At 34.8% G+C, this 23,065-nt stretch overlaps 2 protein-coding genes across 2 annotated transcripts; one reads left to right on the forward strand and one right to left on the reverse strand.

Annotated features, from left to right (window-relative positions):
* Positions 1-1,982: 1,982 nt before the first annotated feature.
* Positions 1,983-17,499, reverse strand: LOC149069165 (F-box only protein 21-like). Its single transcript, XM_089250751.1, has 12 exons — positions 17,070-17,499; positions 15,131-15,373; positions 14,785-14,909; positions 13,219-13,374; positions 11,544-11,686; positions 10,589-10,722; positions 9,458-9,593; positions 8,963-9,142; positions 8,665-8,787; positions 6,419-6,489; positions 5,508-5,665; positions 1,983-3,008 (listed from the first exon to the last, which is right to left on the reverse strand). Exons 1-12 carry the CDS (start codon positions 17,249-17,251, stop codon positions 2,785-2,787), a joined length of 1,875 nt encoding a protein of 624 aa, XP_089106877.1. The 5' UTR covers positions 17,252-17,499; the 3' UTR covers positions 1,983-2,784.
* Positions 17,500-18,838: 1,339 nt separating this feature from the next.
* Positions 18,839-22,642, forward strand: LOC149069166 (ankyrin repeat and MYND domain-containing protein 2). Its single transcript, XM_089250417.1, has 2 exons — positions 18,839-18,918; positions 20,841-22,642. Exon 2 carries the CDS (start codon positions 20,862-20,864, stop codon positions 22,125-22,127), a length of 1,266 nt encoding a protein of 421 aa, XP_089106543.1. The 5' UTR covers positions 18,839-18,918; positions 20,841-20,861; the 3' UTR covers positions 22,128-22,642.
* The last annotated feature ends 423 nt before the right edge of the window (positions 22,643-23,065 follow it).

Genomic DNA, 23,065 nt, shown 5'->3' on the forward strand with positions numbered 1-23,065 from the left:
TGTGTCAACCGATTTGTAAGATGTGGAGTCTCCCAGAATAATTTTTAGGATTTTTTCGTTGATCTTGTTCACACTGTCATTTTTCGATGCCAGAATCACTCTCTCACAAAGCCACTCATGGTTTCGGTGATTTTGTTCAATGTTTGGGAAGACTTTGTCTGCAAGTTCTTGAATTGAGTTTAACAACTGGCAAAATCCATTTGGGAACGCAATGAGTCCAGTGCTTGGGTCTCTACAGGAATTCTTCCATTGCCAAGTTTGATCAACTGACGTGAAAATGATCGCAGTGCTGAGTCATTTTTCAGTTGAACATGTTAGTGGATAATGATAATTTTTTAACTTCGTGCCAGAGTGTTGATGATTTGAGGCAAGCATTGACTTCATCAGCTGGCGTTGAACATTTTTATTCCCAGTTTTGTCATCGTAGTTGTTGTCCTCTGTTGTTAGTGGCGTCATACGTCTAGCTTGTGCAGCGAGTATTATTCAAACGCCTTTTAAGCATTTTTTAAATTGAAACTATACTTCTATGATGGCCGATTGATGAGATAAAGGCCACATTAGCACTTACAGGATACCCTGTATATAGGCTAGTAGAAATACCCAGCGCTCTTCCCGGGCTTTCTTCAATTACTGGAGGATTGGAAAAGTTACAAACCGTTATAAAGGAATAAACTGTTATAATAACAGAATTAAAGGTGTGACAGACCGTTGTAAAGGCATATATACACGTCTGAAATGCATTGTTGGAAACCATGGTAACCAAAGTAAACGTTCCAAAAGTAATTGTTGAGGCTCCAAAAGCATTATTGCCCGACAGCATTATTGCCCGGTACGTATGCTATTACGGTACTGAAAATTGAATTTCAACTACTTTTGATAGTAGCAACACAATACATTTTGATAATGACAAATAACAAACTGTGCTTTCTTAAGATTTCAATCAACTGTGACTGAACTGAGAGCAAAAAGTTATTGTTCAACAGTTCTATAATAGCACAAGTTGCCTCCATTTTGTCATTTGCAGAAAAAATTTTCCACTAGGATTTCTAAAAATGTGAGCAATTATATTCTAAAACATTTTTTTCACCTCTATGTAGACCAAAAGCTCAAAATAAAACCAGAGTGTTACGGGAGCAAAATAGTAAAATGATATTCGGTATACCGAGAAAAAATATCATTGTGGAGTAATTCATATATCAACCGGCAACATTACATCCCTAAAATTATACTGCAGTTGACATCTTTTTCAAATCAATGTGGTTATAGCAGAAAATGCCTTTATGAATATTACTTTGTTACAATGAAATTATAATTAGTTAAATACATAAAATTCAGTTGTTTCACCCTGTAAAAGGGTGGTGTGTAAAAAAGGGGATGTCATATTTTTGAACATAACACAGAAAGTAACAATAAATCCAAAAGGTGTTAATGGCAAATTCTTTAACATCTTTTGAGGAAGAGCACTAGTTTAAACAAAAACTAGTTGGGAGCTTAAAATATATTAAAGGTAGTTTTTGAAAAGATATAAAAACATTGTCATCAAAGGATTTGTTATAGTAAATGACATTGTTATATCGAGAGTTCATTTAAATCATTCGGAATTCATTTATAGTTATTCTTTCAGGAATGCATTCAAACATTTATGCATTTAAAAACATTAGTTTAAATGTGATTCCACACAATATTTTTAAAAATATTGTTGTAGAAAGATTTATCATTAAATCAAGTACTGTTGTAGTGCAGTACTATTTTAGTATGCATTCTCTAATGCTTTCAAGAACATTGAAATGCATCAGTTTACTAAATAAATTTTAAATTTAAAATTATTAATGCCTCTCTCTCTCTTATTTTATTATATCATTTATGTTAACAAAGACTCACAAACTGACTCTCACAAAAAAAGATATGAAGAGCTTCAATAAAATCAAATATTTTAGAAGATCAGAAGAGAAAAAGACACAACTCTGAAATATACAAATGAGTGAAACAATGTAATGAAATTTTACTGTATCAATTCGCAGCCTATGTTGGACTCGTAATGAACTTAATCAGTGTTAATTAATGACAATTACTATAATATATTGATTGTACATGAGAAAAAACAATGTATACATAAGAGTTCACATTTTCTCACAGAAGCATATATTTCAACATTTCATAAAATTGTTTTCATATCGTTTCCACTGATAATATTCATTTGTAGCTTGTATATTGCATATTAATTTTTTGTTCCAGAAGAAATAAGCAATTTTTCACACAAACAAAACATGCGCACATAAATATAATATAAATATTAGTGATATAAGGTCGCTTGTTCTACATACAACATATGTATTTTGATACAGTTTCATTCGTTCTAATAGACATTGTGTTCGAACTGAATTACAGTTTGTTCTCAGATTACCAGCTCAAAATGAAAACCCTGTGTTTTGTAATATGTGGCCGTGTGATAAATCAATGAAATTACTTGGATGCGCCATCACATGCTCAGGTAACATAAACGAAAAGAAAAATTGAATGAATTGTTTTACTTAATCAAAATATGTTCTCGCATGAAAATCATATTTAAAGAAAAACAAAACTTTAAATACAATAAAAATAAGTTTAATATACTAAATCGATATTGCAACACATTTTAGATGTGTATACAACTGCGATTGAGTCACAAGCTACAAATGGAGTGAGGTAAGACACTAATGTCAGGGAGCAGAATGAACCCAAATTTAGTTCATATTTCTCAGCATGTAAAGTTATTTGAGAAACTGATAAGGAAAAAAGCTCATGCTATTCCAAAGGGTAGCTTTTAACACTGTTTGTGAAAGGTGACTTGTCTTTGTACATGAAATACTCTCCAAAGGCAAATAAGCTTTCTCGGACCGCTGCATCATCTGGATATTCCTTGCTTTTCTGTTCATTGGGAACATAATAAGTTCCTCTGTAGGCTTCAAAGTATCGTCCAACATCTGGATGAGAAACTGGCTTGCATTCCAAATCAATTTCAAGGTTCTCTATAGGCATGTGAAATAGTAAAAATCAGAGTTCATATTTAAGAAAAACATCAAATTAATCTACCATGCTCCCCATATCAACTGGCATGCCATAAAACTTGGGAGGCATTAGCTTTTTAAATTTTGAAGTCTGGTATATTTCTGGCATGCTGGGAAAAGTGGACATAATAGTCAATAATGATTACAGAGTACATTAAAAAAACTAATATCAATTTATATTAGTTTTTTTTAAGTGAATAAGAATAAAATAATGACTTTTCACTGTAGCAAATAGAATTTGCCTAAGAGTTTGATAACGATAATGAAAATTTAACATTTACTTATTGCTCTGATTTAATTATCAATCAAATACAAATACTGCATCATACACCCTTTTCTGCATTGTTCAGAAATTGCAGAAACATGCTGTCACTATTATATCATGCTGTGCAATTTAATTTTCAGATCTTTCCAATCCAATTTTGTACACATAATAAAAGAATAATACACAAATGCCTTGCAGTCTACAGTTTAACTTATTTAATCCACGCAAAAAATGCGCTTATTATCTGACACTTAATAAATCAAAATTTGCAGGAGCAAAAGCCAACATAAAACTAGAATTATGAGAGTAGTAACTAAGACAAAGAATCCTAAACAAGGATAAAAACCTGATTCAATCAAGTTCAGATATTCACGAAACATATGGAATCTGTAACTCAAATTTCCTAGAATGCTGGAAAACATGGGTATTCCTGGCATACTGTCCTCCCACCCTTTTTTCTGGCACGCCAGCTAATGTGGGGGAATATGCATAGAGCTATGAGTGAATAGTAAAATACAGCAAAAATAACAGCAGGTAAATATATATATATTACAGACAATAAAGCATTGAGCACACGGTAAACGACAAAATGAAAGCTATTAGTGATTCAGAAAACAACAGAAACAAATTCACAATAAGACTAAATGTTCCTAAATTACTTGCTTTAGAAACCGTCTCATATTTATCAGTGGCTACAATATTTTAGATCCCTCATTAATTTAAAAATTCTCATCTGAACTGCTTTGGGGTCGTTCAAGTATTACGTAAGCAAATTTTTAGCCATTTTTGACCCCCCCCCCCCCTTGCCAACAAAATTTTGTCATCAGCTCTGCCCCTCTGAATCCAACTCATATTTTCACAAAGGGTGGTTGATGACGTAAGCATTATCCAACCCCCCCCCCCTTGTCATCAAAAGTCAGCAAATCGGAACCCCCCCCCATAGATGATGACGTAATACTTGAACGGCCCCTTTATTATAAATATTTGCTTTTGCACCCAGAAAAAGAAAATAAATTTTTCCTAAAAATATTTCCATAGAGTTGCTGCTGATCAATTACTTTATTCAAATTTACGATAACCAAGGCATTCAGCAAGTGGGCTGTATTTAAAAATCTATTCGTGATGCAAAATAAATACATTGTTATGTATTTGGCTCGTAAATGTATATCTAAGCATTGAGTCTAAGAGCAGTACCATAGCAGCCTTTCTTCAAATTTTGATATTTTTTTTATAATTCCATTACCTACTCCACTAAAAACATTACTTTCGTTATTGCTCTACATTTTACACTACTTTTTTTTTTGTTCGATAAAAGTGACTTTTCACAAATAGAATGTGAAGTTCATTATTCCCTTAACTAACGCGAACACACGTACTTGAGGGGAATAACAATATTTGTCCAATGATTTTATTAAAATTTGTTACCACAAACAAACAATTTTTAATGATCTATTTGAATGTATAACAGGTCCTTTAGTACAGTGTGAATGGTAAAGTCATCAAACATTTCACTTCACTCATAGTTCATTTGATCATTTTTGTCGCACCACTGTCATTTTCTGCACACGAGGGCTAATTAGACCGGGACCTACAATTTATTGCCGATTCCGAACGGCAGGCTTGTTTTTTATACTCATCGAGAGGTTGGTGCGCTAACCCCTCAATGGGGGGACTCCCTGCGGTAGCAATTTTTTGCTGCGGTCAAGTCACCGTTTTTTGTGGTACCCCTGTGTCAGGAAAGTTTTCTGACAAGGACGAACCGGGTATCGAACTCGCGACACCTCTAACCATCCTTTGGTACTTTAGGCGAGTACCTTATCGACCAGGCTACCGCGCCCTCACTCATAGTTCAAAAAATATTTGGTAGATGGCAGCACTATAACAAGCATTACACAAAAACAAGCTTCACGGTTAGGTTCCAACATGTACCAATTTGTTAGAAGTTCCACAGAGGAATATGCACGAGGTGCATGTGTGGTTTACTAGTAGTAGTACTGTATGGAAGCAGCCATAAAGTAAACTGTCTTTCAAAGTCAATTGGTTAAAGTCTGCAAAAAATATTGGAACTGTATATGTTACCTCTATCTCTAATTGAAAATTTTGGACTAGTAATATTTTTTTTCTCACCAATTCAATTGTGATAAGCATTTAGAGATTTTTAAACAATGAAAAAAAAGTTATAGTATATTGTGTACCTTGAGCAGCATATCGATTGGAGCCATCATTGGCAAGCACATGGTAAAATGGCTGCCTTTCTTGGCAGGAAAGATTATGGACACCCATCTGCTTGATCCAATCGCTACTTGCCATACAGATAGGGTCCCAGGCATAAATAACGCATCTATAATTGTACCTTGAAAAACAAAATGCAATTAACGCAAGAAAGATGCACATCAATGAACTTTCGATATTGATTATAATAGTGTCGACTTTTTTGAGGCCTTCGATCTAAAATTTCAGATATAGGGAATGTGGTTATATTTTTTCAGTGATATACAAATTTTTTTAATAGCAATATATTACCTTTACTAATACTTAATGAACTATTAAATTGCCCAATTTTATAGTTAATTATTAAGATTTTCTAAATTTAATTTTAAAATTTTCAATCAACTTTTAATCATAAAATTTAACTTTCGTAGTATACATCACTTAGTTTTGGTAAATTTCTTTAAAAATGTGTACATTCATGAGAACTTGTTGGAACAAAGAAAACAAACTTTTAATTTCAGACTATTGACCCTTTAAGAGGCAATTATGAGGTATCTCACCTCCATAAAAGCTTCTAATTTTAACATTGACAAGCCCAAATATTTTGTAAAGGTGATTTCTCAATGAAAAACTTTTCCTTATACCCTTAGTTTGCACCTGCTGAAAATTGAAAGAATGCCTACTTCATTAAAAAGATATGGCATTTTGGGGGGTTAATAATGTCTAATTGCCGCTCAAAGGGTTAAGAGTAACCCTTAACATATGATACACATTTTTATAAATTTCCAATCTATAGGAATTCGTATATTTTTACAAACTACATGCCACACATTGAACTACTTCATAGTCTATGGCTATTCTTTGAGTTGATAAAACCTGAATTGATGTTACTTACTTCATATGCTTCATGATCATGCCTACAGCAAACTTTACATCACAGTCCTCTTCCCGCTTTCTCACTGTAATCTGTGTCATATAAAAATATATATATACATTACTCATATCATACAATAATTTTTGAAATATTCAATTTGAATTTCAGACGTGAAATCACATATTTGAGAAAACATTTTTAATACACTTGTTTTGAATTTTACAGCAAAGCAAATCATGTACACAGACATATTGATTGTGGGATCCAATAGAATTAAATATATATATATTAAGGAATACAGCATATATTTAAGACTTGTTAAGGCCAATGTGTGTTTGAGCCAAACTTCTGGCCATGTAATGCATACAGCAGTTGTCTATGCGTATTTTCTCAGTAAAAACTGTTTTAGTTAATCAATTTTTCATCAAAAAAATCTATCAGAAAGAATTTGACTTTATTGATAGGTTATTTTCTGACATTATAGAAAGGTCATCATCGATCATTTTTGTCACAACACGGTCATTTTCTGCACACAAGGTTAATTAAACCAGGACCTAAAATTTATTGTTGATTCCGAATATATATGGCCGCCTTTTTAATACTCACTGAGAGGTTGGTGTGCTAACCCCTCAATGTGGAACTTCCTGCAGTAGCAATCTTTTTCTGTGGTTGTGTTGCCATTACTGTTGTGCACCTGTGTCAGGAAAGTTTCTGACAAGGACAAACTGGGTAATTTAACTTATGACACCTCTAAACATCCTTTCGTACTTTAGGTGAGTATCTTATTGGCCTGGGCTACTGCACTCCATTATAGAAAGGGGAGTAAGGATAGAAGAAGAAATGAGTTGATGTATGATGAGAGTTAAAAGATGCTCTTATTGGTCTGAAAATGGGAGACAGGAACTCCCAAAAAGAATATTATTATTTATAAGAAAGTAACAGCAGAAAAAGTAAATTCAAACTAAAATCTTTCCATAAAAATTAAACATTTGCAATTCACAAAAACAAACGAAGTATTTTTTTAAAAACTGCGTTTGAACTATTCAATAACGTGTATAATGAAACTGGTTTTTTTAATGTATAATTATTTTTCACTTTGAAAATGATTATGTAATTTTGAGATGCTTTGTATACAGAGACAAACAGGCGTCTTAATACACTTTTTATCTTTTTATTATTCATTATATCCTTGTGATGCATACAATGTTGAGCAATTCAGAATATTGTTAGGTCTTGCAATGATGCATTTCACAGATGATTATTTTTTCACAGAAATATAGCACAATGGCTTAAGAATCATTGTTCAAAGTTCTGAGAAAGGTGGGTGTGTCTGGGAAACAGTTATTATTGCATGATCAGAGAAAGACAAATTTATTCATTCCGAAACACAACAGGGGAAAACATGAACACCACCACATGTATCTCTAAAAATGAGGTTCTATAAAAAACCTGTAGGTAAAGAATTTGTAAAAATCCTAATAAGGATGAAGAATTCTAAAAAGTCTTCACACTAAAAAAATTACACAAATGATTGAAAAACTCCATATTCACAGACAAAATAAAATCAGTGATATCTTCTTTAAAAAAATACCAAAAATGCCCTCATCAAAATTTACAAGTTTTTTAATAGTGCAGTAGCAAATGAGCAGTCCTACAATTGCTGGAATACAAAATACACATAACTCTGGCATCATAAATACATTAAGAACCATGCATAACATACACACAAAACTTTTTACCATGCATCAATTCATTAGAAATTTCCCAAAGGAATATTTATAAGAACGAACTACATATGGCTCAGCAGTAGTAATAGAACAATTGTCCTGATGCAATTTTCATCGAGGTACATCATCTCTTCTGCCATACCCTGAAGAAATCATGATTCAACTCTTTCATTGGTCTCTAGCCCTCGACAGACATTATCGACTTAGACATTCAAAGATTACTTAACTCTCAAAGAAATATTTAACATATATTTTAAGGGGTATGAAAAAAGATTTTCATTGAAATTTTTCCCCTCTTATTTGAAAATAAAACAATTAAAGTATATGTCAAAACAGGTCATTTATTTAAAACTTATCTCTGAACATTTTCATCTCCATTAATTTTTTGTTCTTTTCTCAACTCTTTCACCCAACTTCAATTTTTCATTAATATGAAAATTTATAACTATTTCCCTCTGAAAGAGATGAGCTTCATTGGAATATTTTATTGTATATGTTGTGTGATAAAAATGTTTACATTAAATTTGAGAATACTCTTACCGAGTTATTGCTATTCCTAGACTTTTGAATTTCCATCTGACCAAGAGCAGCTTGATACATGTAACCAACCACACCAGTTGTAGTGGGATCATTTACAGATACTTCTTGTATTAAAGCAATAACCTTTAATTAGACCGGAAGAACAAGGTTATACAAATTTAATGAACATAATCTGAAGAGCAGCAAAAGTAACTTGAATATTATTTCTTATTACAATACAAAAACTTTAGTCGGTTTTTATTAGAAGGAACTTACAAATTCGGTAGAACGAAAATGTGTAACAAAAATATGACATTACTTCTCTAACATTGATGCAAAGGTGTAAATAAACTCTTGCTAGTAACAGTTTATGTTCAGCATCATCAGGATTTAGTATAGAAAGCAATTCTAAGGCATTGCAGAGACAGACTAATCCTTCGCCTAAACCTTCCAACTGCCTGCCAACTTCAACGACATTCCAACACATTCTGATAAAAACCTGCAAAATAGAAAAAGTGTATTAGAAAAAATAATAAATGAAATTATTTAACACCAAACAATACCCCCCATAACATATTACCTCATACATGTTCCTTTAATTAAACTATATAAAATTACAATTCCACCAAGAGGAAGCACCATATTTTAACGTGTGTAAGAGAAGCCCTGATTTTTTGGCTTACAATTTGAAAATTTTTGTTACAATACGGTAACTTAATTATTTGGTACACACAAATTGATATAGCAATGAGTATTTCTACCACTGCACAATCATTGCTACTTTTAATAAAATGATTGCGATATATTCATCTACCTTGACAGGAGTAACTGCTTCAAACCAGGAATCAGCTAGTGGTTGTAAACCAGGAACTAGGTCAAAACATTCCATTCGACTTCTGAAGATGCCTTCATGAACATCAATGTACGTATATGCTTGTCTGTTGTCTAAGCTATAAAAAAATATTTTTGAAAGAAATTGGCAAAAAAATGTAAGGAAAAAGAAATAATAAATCTATAAAAAATCTGTAATATCAAATTATAGATAGATTTAGCATTTAATAAACCTAAAAAATCATATGCTATGCTCACAATATGCTTACCAAAAGCAGGTAAATCATAGGACTTGTGCTTTAGTGTCCTAATAACTTATTGAAATGCTAAAACACAGTACACTATTTGATGCCCCCACTGTATTTCTCAACAAAGCATTTGGGTTTTTTTTGCACAACATAGACCAGAAAAATCTGTGTGATTGTTCAAAATGAGGGATCGTGAATCCTTGCATATTCAATACATAGGTACATCGGATATGAAATATTTTGAGAAGTATTATATATGCAGGTAAATTTTATACAATGCTGCATACAGAACTCATATTCATGGAGCAAATAGAAAACAAACTTTACACTCATATTAAATGATCATGAGTGAGTTAAATGTTAAAATTTTTAGTGGTAGTATTAGCAAAATCAAGCTTATATTGTATCGATGCTGAATCAAATCTGGTTCCCTTATTTTCTAGCTGCCTTCTAGGACCAAGTTCTTCTAAGATCTGTAATAGGTCTTGAATATAAATTTTAAAATGGTTTATGGATTATGTTAAAGTTTGTCTGGTTTGACTAATTTTTTTTTGTGTGTATTACTCCAAGTATTAAGGGAAAAACATTTAAATGTGAAAAATATTCAAGTTAATCACATATGAATCTTATGCTGTTAAAATAACAGCCGCAAAAGAATTGTAGTAATAAAACAATGTGATAATCATGGGTGAAAATAAACTTGAAAGGCTGGGTCCCACAATATTGATTCATTACATATATACATTAGATCAGCCGGCTCGTCATTGAGACAGTCCCCCCCCCCTCCCCAATCACCAATAAAAAATTGGTATCTGAAAACAAAATTAACACTTCAATGAAAATTATAATCATAAATTGTCTCTTACTGAGGATGCTCCAGCCATTTTAACAGAAAATGCCCTGGGAAATTCACAGGTAGACAAGCTACCCCTAATCTACGTGCTATAGCTGCATATAAAATACCCAAAGAAATTGGAATACCAGTTCTCCTAGTTAAGACCTGCAAGATAAAAATACTTGTAGACATTCACAAATCAACATATATACAGAAATATACATCATTCAAAAATGAAAAATGTTATTTGCAGCCTAACCTCATTGAGACAAACTCAATTAATACAAATTTTTGCTTAATACCAATTAAATATTTTTCATGTTGGGTTAACATTGGGAAATATTAGTAATATCTTCTTTTAATATGATGATGTAAAAATATCGACACCCATGAAATTGCTTTTCAAAACTTCTCCCAAGATGCCAATCTAGGAGGGTATAGGACTTTTCAATGACTGGTGACTCCACCTTTATCCTTCTTATTTTTCTTTTTTTCGTGACTTTTTTTTTCCACTTACCATTCAAATGCATGCAAGAAGTCTTGGATAAGAAAAATTTATTATTTGAATTTTTTTAGAGATGAAACAGTCAGAAATGATTGTATTCGATGACTAAGATTTTTGTTCAATGAGTTTATGGGCGATTTTCGTGTCTAAATGTACCGCATAGATATAAATTCTGTTAATTTCGTCAAAGTTTAAACATCTGATAAGACAAAACATTTTCCCTTTCTTATATTTATAAATTATAGATATTTAAATGGGAAAAAAATGTCTTTATAGATAATGAATAGATACATAATATCAATGTTTAATTATAGAGTCATTTTTAATAAACAAAAGATATAGTTTTAAATCATGAAAATTTATTCCTAAAGAATATAAAAATTATCAAAATCAAAATAAAAGTGACATACATATTTTTTTTTAATTTATCTAAAATGTTGAGGAGATAAAGATAGACGCGATTAAAAGAAATTTATTATACCTGATCGATATATGTATTATCAGCACAATAATAGTCATTCTTGTTGCCAGCGAATTTCAGTTCATTAAACAGCACATCATTTATGCAGAGTAATATCACACGACACTGAGCAGGAGTCCATAAAGATTGAGCCAAAGTTGGACCTAAAACATAATGATAAATTGAACTATGGTGAGAAAAAAAATTAATTGACCTCGATTCAATGTTCTTCACTGATTAGTGAAAAAAGTCCCTCTATTCCAACTCAGCTAGATTCCCTGAAACTGTATTAGAAAAACCTGGTCCTTACAGAGTAAAAGTACCCTGTGGAATATGTAAATTAAATTTTTGTTTGAAGATTAAATTAGGCACCCAAAGCATCTTATAAATGAGTATGCTTTCATGTCTATTAACTAGGAACAATCAAACAACCACTAACCAGTTAGACTGTTGAAGTAAATGTTGGTATTTGAACCATTCACCTGCCATACAGGGCAGTACAGTCGAATCCCATTTTAATGAATACCGTTATAGCGAAAATCTCGTTTTAACAAACTTTTCCAATTCCCAGATAAGTTTACATAAAAATAATGCAAAAACCTGGAATTCCTTTATAACAAAATTTTGTTATAACGACGTGATTTATCCAGTCTCTTGGAGTTCGTTATAACGGGATTCAACTGTACTTTTAGTACTTTTCAGAAGTTATATGTATGTTACCACTTTATAAATACTGGATTCATTAGAAGTTTCAAAAGAGTAAGTGAATTTGTTTTTTCAATTATTTATAATTCTGTCCTCAAAAACCATGTGATTTCTGAGTTAGCATATTTATGCAATATCAGTTTTCATAAAAGTAGGCAATTATCCACATTGGTGCTCATGCATACATTTTAGTCTGTGTAATCTACTTTTGGCCATCAAAGTATCTAGAATACAGTGACAGAGTACTTGAACTGATATAGATATGGGTGATTTTGAAACCAAATAATTTCTTCTCAATCACATTAACTATTACTACTTAATAGTACGTGCATCTTCTACGCATTCTTCTTGAACCTATCATAAAGCATGGCCCGGTCATCAAGCGTTTTGTTTAACCAATCAGAGGAGTGGGACTGCGAACAAAGGAACAAAATGTAGAGTTTCTCTCTTTCCTTTTGGAAGAAAGAGAACACGAACATTCACTCCAAGGACATGAAAAAATAATGTTTCAGTGAGATCGCTTCAGGGCAAGGCTTCTAGAATTGCTACTAATGGGATGGTTGGATGATGTGCCTTTAATTAATACTTAAGCGAGTGGATGAATCTGTGTTTGGGATGTGAATCTCATAACCAAAGAAAAGGTGGTGAGTGACCATGTTTTTTTTATTACTATTATTCTTTTATTTTGGGGTGAGCAAGTAGAATGAAGAATGATAAAATGTCTTGTAATGAAAGTATGTCTGAGTATTGAGCAAGACATTAAAAATCTATATTGCGACACAAATGTAATTTTTCCATGTTTTTCAATACATTTTAATGCGTAATCTAATTTAGTTTTATAATATGTTGTGACACAGCTTGCAACACTGCCATCTGTCTTTCATATTTTGAGGTAACAATGATAAATGCTTGAATTTTCATGTTATGTAAGTATCACGAGGAAGTTGTGCACACAAAGCACATTAACTGAAAAAAAAATACTACACATTACCTTGAGTAAGCGAATCTGTTTTCAAGACAGGATGCTTTGGCGAGGCATCTTTGACTTTCATTCTCACCCGACTAGCTAACTCATCGATCTGACGCAAAACATTTTTAGTGCAACAGACTCTTGTTGGCTGACACCACTGAGCTAATAGACAGGCTCCTGTAAATTTCAAACATTTATATCAACAGCGGAAAATATATTTTTCAAAGCAAAAGTATCAAATATATATACATATAATTCTTTTATGAACAAACATTTCCTTTTTACAAATTTGTAATAAGATTAAATTTCTGCTTTCATATTTAAATACTTTGTAACTCAATGGACAAAGTGTCAATGATGCAGTTTGTTTCTACCTCTTGAAAGGGATTCAATTTCTTTTCGCAAATTTACAGGGAATTTCAATCATTTTATTTTACAGAGATAGACATCTTTTTCTCAGCCCAATGTATCAAGAAAACAGGTAGTTTCTGGATTTTATACAGAGGTGAACTCGGAAATAAAAACCATTAGGTCTCTGCCGGGACTCAAACCCAGGACCTCTTACATTCCAGGCAAGCAATACAAGAGGGCCTGGGTTCGAGTCCCAAATAAGAGATGTATACCACACTGAAAATGAAGTAGCTGCAATTAAATTAAATTGATCACTCTCAGAGTAACAGCCATGTGCTCAGGGCCATTTTAAGAGCAGCATATGCCACCCCCCCCCCCCGGGCAAAACTGATTTTTCAGAGCACCCCCAGCTAGAAATGGCAGCCTACCAAAGGCATTTAATGCAATTTAATGCCCTATTTAAATGCTTACTCTTGAAAAGGTTAATGATATCTCATTTTTATGAGGCCCCTCTACAGTTGAGACCCCTCAAGATATGGCCAGGTGGGGCTGACAGGGCTCCAGCCCTGGGGCACGGGACAATTGTCATCATTTTTTGTTTTTTTCACACTATACATTGACTATAGAGGGAAACCTGAAAAATATCATGGGTGCCTGCCAAAGGTCTCAGCCTAGGGCTAATTTATTAAGAGGGCACTCACTATGCCATAACAAAAGTCTCAATAGTTTTTCTTGGGTGTTTATTTGCAAGGTGATGCTTGTAAAGTAATATGCTGTAAGTAATATGATACCCAATGACTATTTGTCCCTACACAATTTCTTTTGGCACCCTTCAGGACTTAATTACATAATTTTGTGTTTTCTTGCTACCACCACCTATGGTTAAATGTGAGAGAAGATGAGTCCAATGGAATAGAACGACGAAATGCACACTACCAAACATTTTTTTCAAAGAAATTTTTGGAAAATATGCATGCAGTAATAGCATTTTAAAATAATTCAACTAAGCACGAAATCAATGATTTTGTAAAATGAAACAAACAACATAACATTAAATAAATTTTGTTTGATTGAATGAATCTAGGTGAAATCAGCATAATAAATGACTGATCCAATTAATCATTCTACTATAAGTAGAATCTACAAAATTTTTCTTTAAAAAATCATATGAAATAAAGTTAGAAACTAAAATTAGGCTACTGCAAAAAATATGTAGGCCTACATATTGCTTCTTACCAACTTCCAGGCATTGGTTTTCAATGGGTTCTTTCAAGAAATTCTGCCAAACCCCTTGCAAATGAAGATGTCTTACAAATCGTAATACTCTCTTTGCATAGTACTTCTGCGTTAGGTTATCAGCACTGAAATACATATCAAAAAAGGTTATTATACTGCTATATCTGCAATATAGCTTGAGGGGGGGGAATTAAAAATTTCATTTTCATTTCTCAAAATTCTTTTTACTGTGATTCTAATTTTTTTCAATTTGGCTAACAGATTTCATTCCTGATTCTATTTATGTCATCAACATCAAACAACGCCAATGATTCTGGAAATATATAAATGATTTTCATATAATCACCTTCTACCATCATGGATGATGCGTTCGAGTTCATCAATGAGCATTTTGTACGCCAGAACATGGGTACCCAGCAGATTTTGGAACTTTTCAAAAGCTTCATTAGATACATTGTCATGCAGATAGTAGTCTCTGGCCATTTGACAGAGTTCTTCGTTGATTAACTTACTATACTGGTACCTCGTCTGGAATTCATTTTTCCAGTCTGTGACGGGACTATCCACTAATGTAGAAAGCTCCAACCACCTGCGATAGAAAAAAATAAGTGAAAAGAATGAATTTTGAAATAACAATTTCTATAAAAAGATCAAAACTGTCAACACACAATTCAGAGCCTGGAACATTAGCGACATTCACATCTGCTGCTCCTTAGTTTTGGCCCCACTACAGAATCCCTTTGTGAGATGAATAAGTTTCATCAATTAGTACTACTGTTCGACTACTACTTTTTATTACCACTGCTTAACTGTGGAGACACCTCTTAAACAATCTTCAGGGGAATTTCTAACGAATTAGTACATGCTGGATTGTTGTCAGTTTCGTGTATTTTGTATATTAGTGGTGCTGCCATCTTTTATTTTTTGAAATGAAAACAGCCGGGTGCCTGAATTTTCCTATAATGTGAGTATTGTGTAATAAATTTGACTGCTCTCTGTGGAGAGACACTTTTTCGAATGGGAGAGTGGCTTGCATTTGTGCCTCACTGTTAAAAACTAACTTCAGCTGCCAACTGAATTTAAACCTGGATCCTTTTGTTGCAAGTTCATCATGATGCCCGCATGATTACACAGTAGCAGTATTTTACTACTACTACTTGAATGTACATGCACTTGTATACATTCTTCTCCAGAATGCGTAACACAAATCAGTACATGCAATGTGTTATGATTGTATGAGTAGCCCTAATGTATTCTTTTTTGTTGTGATGGTTCGTGTTCATGCTGGTGCTGCCATCTGTCTAGCATATTTTAAAGTGAAGGTAATAAATGCTTGAATTTTCATGTTATGTGTAGGAGGACCGCCTGCTCTCAGTGAGGGGACTTTTTAAATGGGAGACGATCACATTTGTGCTTTGAAGTTAAAAAACCACAGGAAACCAACTTTTATCTGTGTAATACTGCAAGAAATCTGTTATAATACTGCATGAAAATACAAATTCCATTTGTTTTCCCATGACTATCACAGCAAGTGCTGGGCCTTCCAAAACAATGGGCCCGGTGCCATCACACTCACCTTATAGCTGGCTACACATGTAACAGCATGCAGCCATCAAGTAGTTGCAATCTTGCAACAAGGTAACATGTCAAGACTGAAAAGCAAACTTGGCATATTCAATCCTTTTGTCCAAGAAATGTTCAACATTTTTACGAGAATTTTGCGAAAGCATTTTGATTGTGAAAGCTGCTTGAGGCTTAAATGAATTTTGATAATGCATGTTTGTTTAAGCTGCACCTGAGTAAGCAAAACAATGCTGGTAGTCTTCATGCTTCAGCGAACTTTGGTTTGTGTTGGCCTGCGTTTTTATACATTGTAATTATGTCCAGCAAACATACTTGTAACGCGTGAAGGCAAAAAGGAAACTGAAAGGACTGAACATGCATGCATGCATGCTTGCAGTTGCATGTGCAGCCACTTTAAGAGTAATAGATTGATCAGATAGTGCACATCACTTACATAGTACTATATAAACTATATTCATGTGTTACTTGTACTTCATAGCTATATTAGGTTACTACAAGCATTCACAATCTTTCCATTATGCATCGCTCTTTACAATGAAAACCGACATCACATTTCGCAAAGATGTAAAAATAGCATTTAGCAACATTAACCAATTAATCCATCGCATCGAGGGGGGTTTAAGAGACGGACTCAAAGGCTAACATACATATGAAAAAAAATGGGGGGTTTTTTTTTGTCATTATCATGAAGCAATATTTACTTTTTCCTGTACTTCGAACGCCACAGTTTATTGCTGTTCCCGACGCATCTGAATAGCGAGCAAGTTTTAGAAAAATTACACACGTCCACGAACGTAATCTCGTCGCTGCCGAGTATCATCTCTAGCACTTCGAACGGCAGGTCCGACAGCAACACAGAACTATTCCAATAGTGCTCCTCCATGTCATAATAGTGATGATGACAATCCTTCCAAAAACACGACAACAAATACCTCCCCTTAGAAACTAATTATTGTCCGCAGCAACGCGTCTCGCACGACGGAAATCGTCTGCTCCCACTAAAAACATGTTCGAATTTCCATCTCTCGGATAAATTTATTTCGATAGCAATAATTACTTATTGATAAAGCATTATTGTACCAGTGTTTACATAAAACTACGTCCTTTAATAGGCACCAGAGGCAGCGTTGCAATTTTACGATGAGGATTCGGAACACACGGCATTTGGAAATTACTATGGAAATTCTACTACTATAACAACAACTACTAACACTTTATCCGCCATTGAAGGGGAAAATTTGAAAAAAAAAAATTGAGTAAAATAGTTGTGAGCGATTATTTATCTATTCTTTGCTTGTGCGGATCTACGTCAAAAATTAGAAATATTTTATTTATATTTATTTTCATATATCTCAGCGTGTGTAAAGCCGGGTTTTCCTAGGAATAGGTTTCTTGCGCCGCGTGAACCGAATTAGACCATTTCATGCAGGCAGAAACGTGTTACAGAATTACGCTACGCGTTTGTGTTTTCCTAGCGTGACGCATCAGATCAGGGCAGCTATATTATATTATAGTATATGGCCTCGGCATTAGCTACTCTGTCGTCTGCATGCTCCAATTTGAAGGGAAGGGAAAGAAAACACAAAGAATGAAGAGAACATCGGCAAAACGCACTGCACACGACGCATTTGACTCCTCCAGAAGCAGTCGGCCAATCACGCCCGACGTAAAGCATTGTCGTTAGGCGTATTGCGCTCTGTAGAAAACAGTCATGCTGCTTTTCTTACTGGTGAGTGGACGGCGTGTCGCGCTGGGCGAATCACGTTGCGCTCGACACAGGAAACCTGCTCCTAAAAAAACCCGGCTTTAAGCCGGGTTTTCCTAGGAGTAGGTTTGTTGCGCAGCGTGAACCGAATTAGACTATTTCGCGCCGACAAAAACGAGTTACATAATCACGCTACGCGTTTGTGTTTTCCTAGCGAGGCGCATCAGATCAGGGCGGCTATAATAAAGTATATAGCTTTGGCATCAGCTACTCTGTCGTCTGCATGCTCCGGTTTGAAGGGAAGGGAAATAAAACACACAAGAGTGAAGAGAATATCGGCAAAAACCGGTGGCGCACGACGCATTTGACTCCTCCAGAAGGAGTCAGCCAATAACGCCCAACGTAAAGCGCTGTCGTGAGCCGTATTGCGCTCTGTAGGAAAACAGTCATGCTGCTTTTCTTACTGGTGAGTGGACGGCGTGTCGCGCTGGGCGAATCACGTTGCGCGCAACACAGGAAACCTGCTCCTAAAAAAACCCTGCTTTACTGCACGGAGGGAGGAGATACGGCGGAGGGGCAATGCCATCCCAATCCAACATCGATGGCGTGGAGGGAGAAATCTCGCTGATAATTATCTCTGTAAATTACTTCATTTGAAATTTTCTTTAAATATTTTAAACATAAGTTTCACTTTTATTTATTTGAAATTTTTTGGTTTCAATTTCAGTTTGAGGTGGCGTGACCCAAGTTAAAGGAAAGATCCAAGTCATAAAGCTGTGTGCTCCTTTCGTTGTTTACATTAAACCCAGTGCCTATAATTTGGCTGTTTTTTCTCTGTGATTGTGGTGTGTATAATTAATTTATCTTTTAATGTTCGCATCATTTTTATCTCAGTATCTATATTTATTTTAAGTGAGATAACAATGCTTCTTCAATATTTCTATCTCATGTTTTAATTAAAGTAGTTCCGTTTTCACCGCTGTGATACATTTATCATGTTCACAATTCCTACAGAAACTCAACACCGACTTTTATGCGGTTTAAATGCAGTATCCCGACGACTTTCATAAATCGCCAAATTTGGCTGTCGCTTAATTTATTTGGCAATATCTTGAGTTGTTTGTTTTAAACCCTGCTGAAATAGTTTTTACACCGAAGATTGATTGAAATTCGACCCAGTTAAGTTTAAGATCCATAATTGAATCAAATTTCAATCAGTAGTCGGTGTAAAAAATTATTTTGATTCCAACAGCGTTGTGTTTAATTCAATTGAATTTGAGAAACAGCTATAGTATAATCCCTTTTTGGCGATTTTCTCCTTTGGCGAGAAAAATGTCAGAAGGCACTCTTGAGAAGTTGCCAAGGATGAAACAAAGTGATGCTTTTGTGTGTCTTTCTTGTCAAAGAAACAAAAATTGCCAACACATCAGAAAAGGATTGTTCTACATCTGTGTTAGAACGAAGAAAATACAATAAAAACCAATAATGACGACAAATGAAACATTCTTAGACTAAATAAGGGATGAGAATCCTACACTAGATACGGAGCCTGTAATATGACAGTCAGGGCGTGAAAGTCTTTCTGCGTTTGGTCAAAAACAGTTCAATGAATTGTTTATCTCTAGGTGCAATGGCTATTATGAAAAAAAAAAGTAGTGTGAGGAAAAAATGAGATCAAAATTAAGATTCTGACAAGAAAAACTGGATATACAATTATCGCTCGACATAATGACCCCCCCCCCCTTCGTCCCATCGAAAACGGACGTTGTATTGGGAGTCATTCTGTGAAAACATTTGGGACATATTCTACCAGTCATTGCAATGAAAAGGTCGCTGTAACAAGCATCAACTGTATCACGCAGGGAAAAGTACATGAGATGAACAAAAAAATTTTTTTTCTTTGGCGGGAAAAACGTCAGAAAGTATGATAAGAAGTCACCAAGAGTGAAATAGAGTCATTCTTTGGGGTGTCTTTCTTGCCAAAGAAAAAAATTGCCAACACTTTGCTAAAAAAGGGGAAAACACTATGACTATTAAAACAAAAAACTGATGATAAAATATTAATTGAAATAGAAGTATGTCGTAAACAAAACAAAAACTCCAAAAAATGTGCATACAAACTAAATTCAAAATGTCGCGGCCTGTTATAATTATAGCAGATCCCCAGAGGAAATAATAGCCAGCAGAAAAAACTCACAAAGGAAAACCTATTTGAAAATCCTGTTGAACTAGCGCACCTGCATACAGATAAAAGAAGAGTTCTAGAAAAAAAAAGAGGAACGGGTGACCCAGCCCCAATAGAGGATCGGAGAAAAAAAAGAGCATCAGCCTTCTGGTAAGGAACTTGCCAAAAAAAAAAAGTTGTCAAGGGAATCTCAGGATTATACTATGGCTGTTCCCCAACAGTAATAAAAAGGTGATGACGATGTAGATATGGTAGGAAATAATGATAATAGCCAAGAAAAAGAAATGCCAATGGAAAAAAATGGCTGACCAGTGAGAAAAGCATCGACAGACTGGAAAAGAAATCAAAAAAGGGAGGGGACTATATTATAGCTTTTTTTTTCTCCAAATTAAAAATCAAGCAATACAATTAAATAAATAAGTAATTGATTACATATTGATTGAAAAAGGGGTTGACAGTATGGGGTTTCAAAGGTAAGCGATCGCAGAAGAAGTTTAAATCTGTTTTTAACGTCAACAATCCGACCTTGATATATATGTATATATAGCCCATTTCTCATCTGTAATTGATTTTATTTTACAGATTTGATGTTCAAATCTCAGTATGGAAGCCAAGGCCGATGAAAATACTGAAAATCTCTCAGAAAAAGAGAAGTTGCTGTTTGAACGTATTCGAGAACGCTCATTGGATGGCTTGAAATGTATCATAGCAGAAGGTGGCGTGCAAATCGATTGCCTCGATAGCCATGGCATGACTCCTCTTCAACATGCTGCCTATTCTGGTAACTATGACATTTGCAAGGTGCTGCTGGATTACGGTGCTGACGTTAATTCCCACCACCACGAGCACAAGTACACGACTTTGATGTTCGCTGCAGTATCGGGAAAATTGAGCGTTGTCAGCCTTCTCCTAGAGAATGGGGCCTCTACAACTGCGTTGAATAGCATCAATCGGACTGCATCCCAACTAGCTGCGTTTGTCGGTCATCACGATGTCGTGAGTCTCATCAATAACTTCATTCCCAGGGAAGAGATCGATGGTTACACCATTTTGGAAGGGAAAGAAAAGGAGCCGAAACTTCCACCGCTTCTGGCTAAACCTGTTCACCAATTGGTAATCAAGACCAATATAAATCCAGTTAGGCTAGCGATGCACTTGCAAGCCAATATGATATTGATTGAAGAAGCCAAAAAGGTCTGTAGAGTTTTGGACAATCTTAGCGGCAGACAGCTGAACGACAACTGCAACGAATTGCTGTCGATGAAGCTTCATCATCTAGCATACGTCATAAGAACTTGTGAGAAGTTCCACGACGACAACAAGAAGAAACATCCAGATAGAGATGACAAGAAACCGGCTTTCGAACGGCTCATGAAGCATTGGATCAAAGGTGGCAATGATAAAGGTTTCCCAATGAATCTCGAGAAGTTCATGAGACAGTCCATCAGAGATTACCGTTTTCACGACTGCGCGTTGTTCCACCAGCTAGTCAGAACCTTGGCTCCTGTAAATATTGGTGACGAGCCCAGTGCGGCAACGCTCTTCAACCAGATGGTGCTCGGTCAGAGAGGGTTAGAGGATGTTCCTGTTTGTAATACCTGCGGCGAGCCTAAAGCCGACAAGAAATGTGCCGCATGCAGGTCAGTTCAATATTGTGATAAGTATTGCCAGAAGCTGCATTGGTTCACTCACAAAACTCTATGTGCATCTCTGAATAAAAAACGGCTAGCAGAAGAAGAAGCAGCGAACAAAAAGAAAGCAGGACCAGAAACGGTTCAGTCCGAGGAAAAATCAGAAACCACAGAAACTGGAGAATCAACTTCTTCAGCCAAAGAGAAATCAGATGGCGAAGATAAGAAAGATAACTGAACATTTTTAGTCTCCTAAAATGCCACCAGAAAACATTACATGGTAGAATACTGTCATGACTTTTTACCCCAGATGAAAACGCTGAAAATATTCGGGTAGGAAATAATGTGAATTTTTCATTAAGAAACCTCAACATCGAATCAGATTTATGTGTGTGTGCGTCCAATGGTGACTGGCCACCATGACAAATGGTTGATGGTCACTCTTTGAAAAGTTAAATTACCTCTGCTGCAGATAATATCCTGTGAACTGTTTTAAGTGACGCTTTAAATACCAGTTAATTTGAGATTTGGTTGTTGTTTCAAATTTTTAATCATTTTAATTTTGACTAGTAAGCCAGGGTCGGAACTAGGAAGGGAGGGGCAACTGCCCTGGGCAGTAATTTTAGGTGGGAACAAAGAACACCGTTATAAAATTATTGAATTTTAAAGTTGTGTGGAGGACGGCTGAACATTTTTGCCCTGGGTGGCAAAAATCCTAGTTACGGCCATGCGTAAACTATAATTTAAGACTTTAAAACAAGAAAAAAACTTCAGTAGAGCTTACTTTACCCAATCAAAACGTTTTCCACTAATTTTTTGGATTTTTCTTTGATGGTTGCAAGATTACTACCCGTTAAGTACAGATACCAACAATTGATCACATTTCATTGAGATGAAAACAAGACGTCCAGCTGATTGGCATCGAGAAAGGATTAAATCACCTATCGAAACCTTACCTATAACAAAATTGGACTCGCCAATATGGTTATCTTGTTCGAACCAATCCATCCGGCACCCCATGCATATAGAGGGAAGTGGAAAAGTAATAAAGAAGGCCACACACACACATTCTTTTATGAATCTTTTTATTTTTGCACAGGGGCAAGTTCCTGTGCTTGGATTTTATTCACAAAATTGTGGCACCTTATCAGGTTTCCCATCATGAAAGCCTCATAG

The sequence above is a fragment of the Pholcus phalangioides genome, unplaced genomic scaffold, assembly GCF_987345545.1.
Source record: "Pholcus phalangioides strain wild (caught in Gottingen) unplaced genomic scaffold, Ppha-v1.0 ptg000024l_1, whole genome shotgun sequence".
Taxonomy (NCBI): domain Eukaryota; kingdom Metazoa; phylum Arthropoda; class Arachnida; order Araneae; family Pholcidae; genus Pholcus; species Pholcus phalangioides.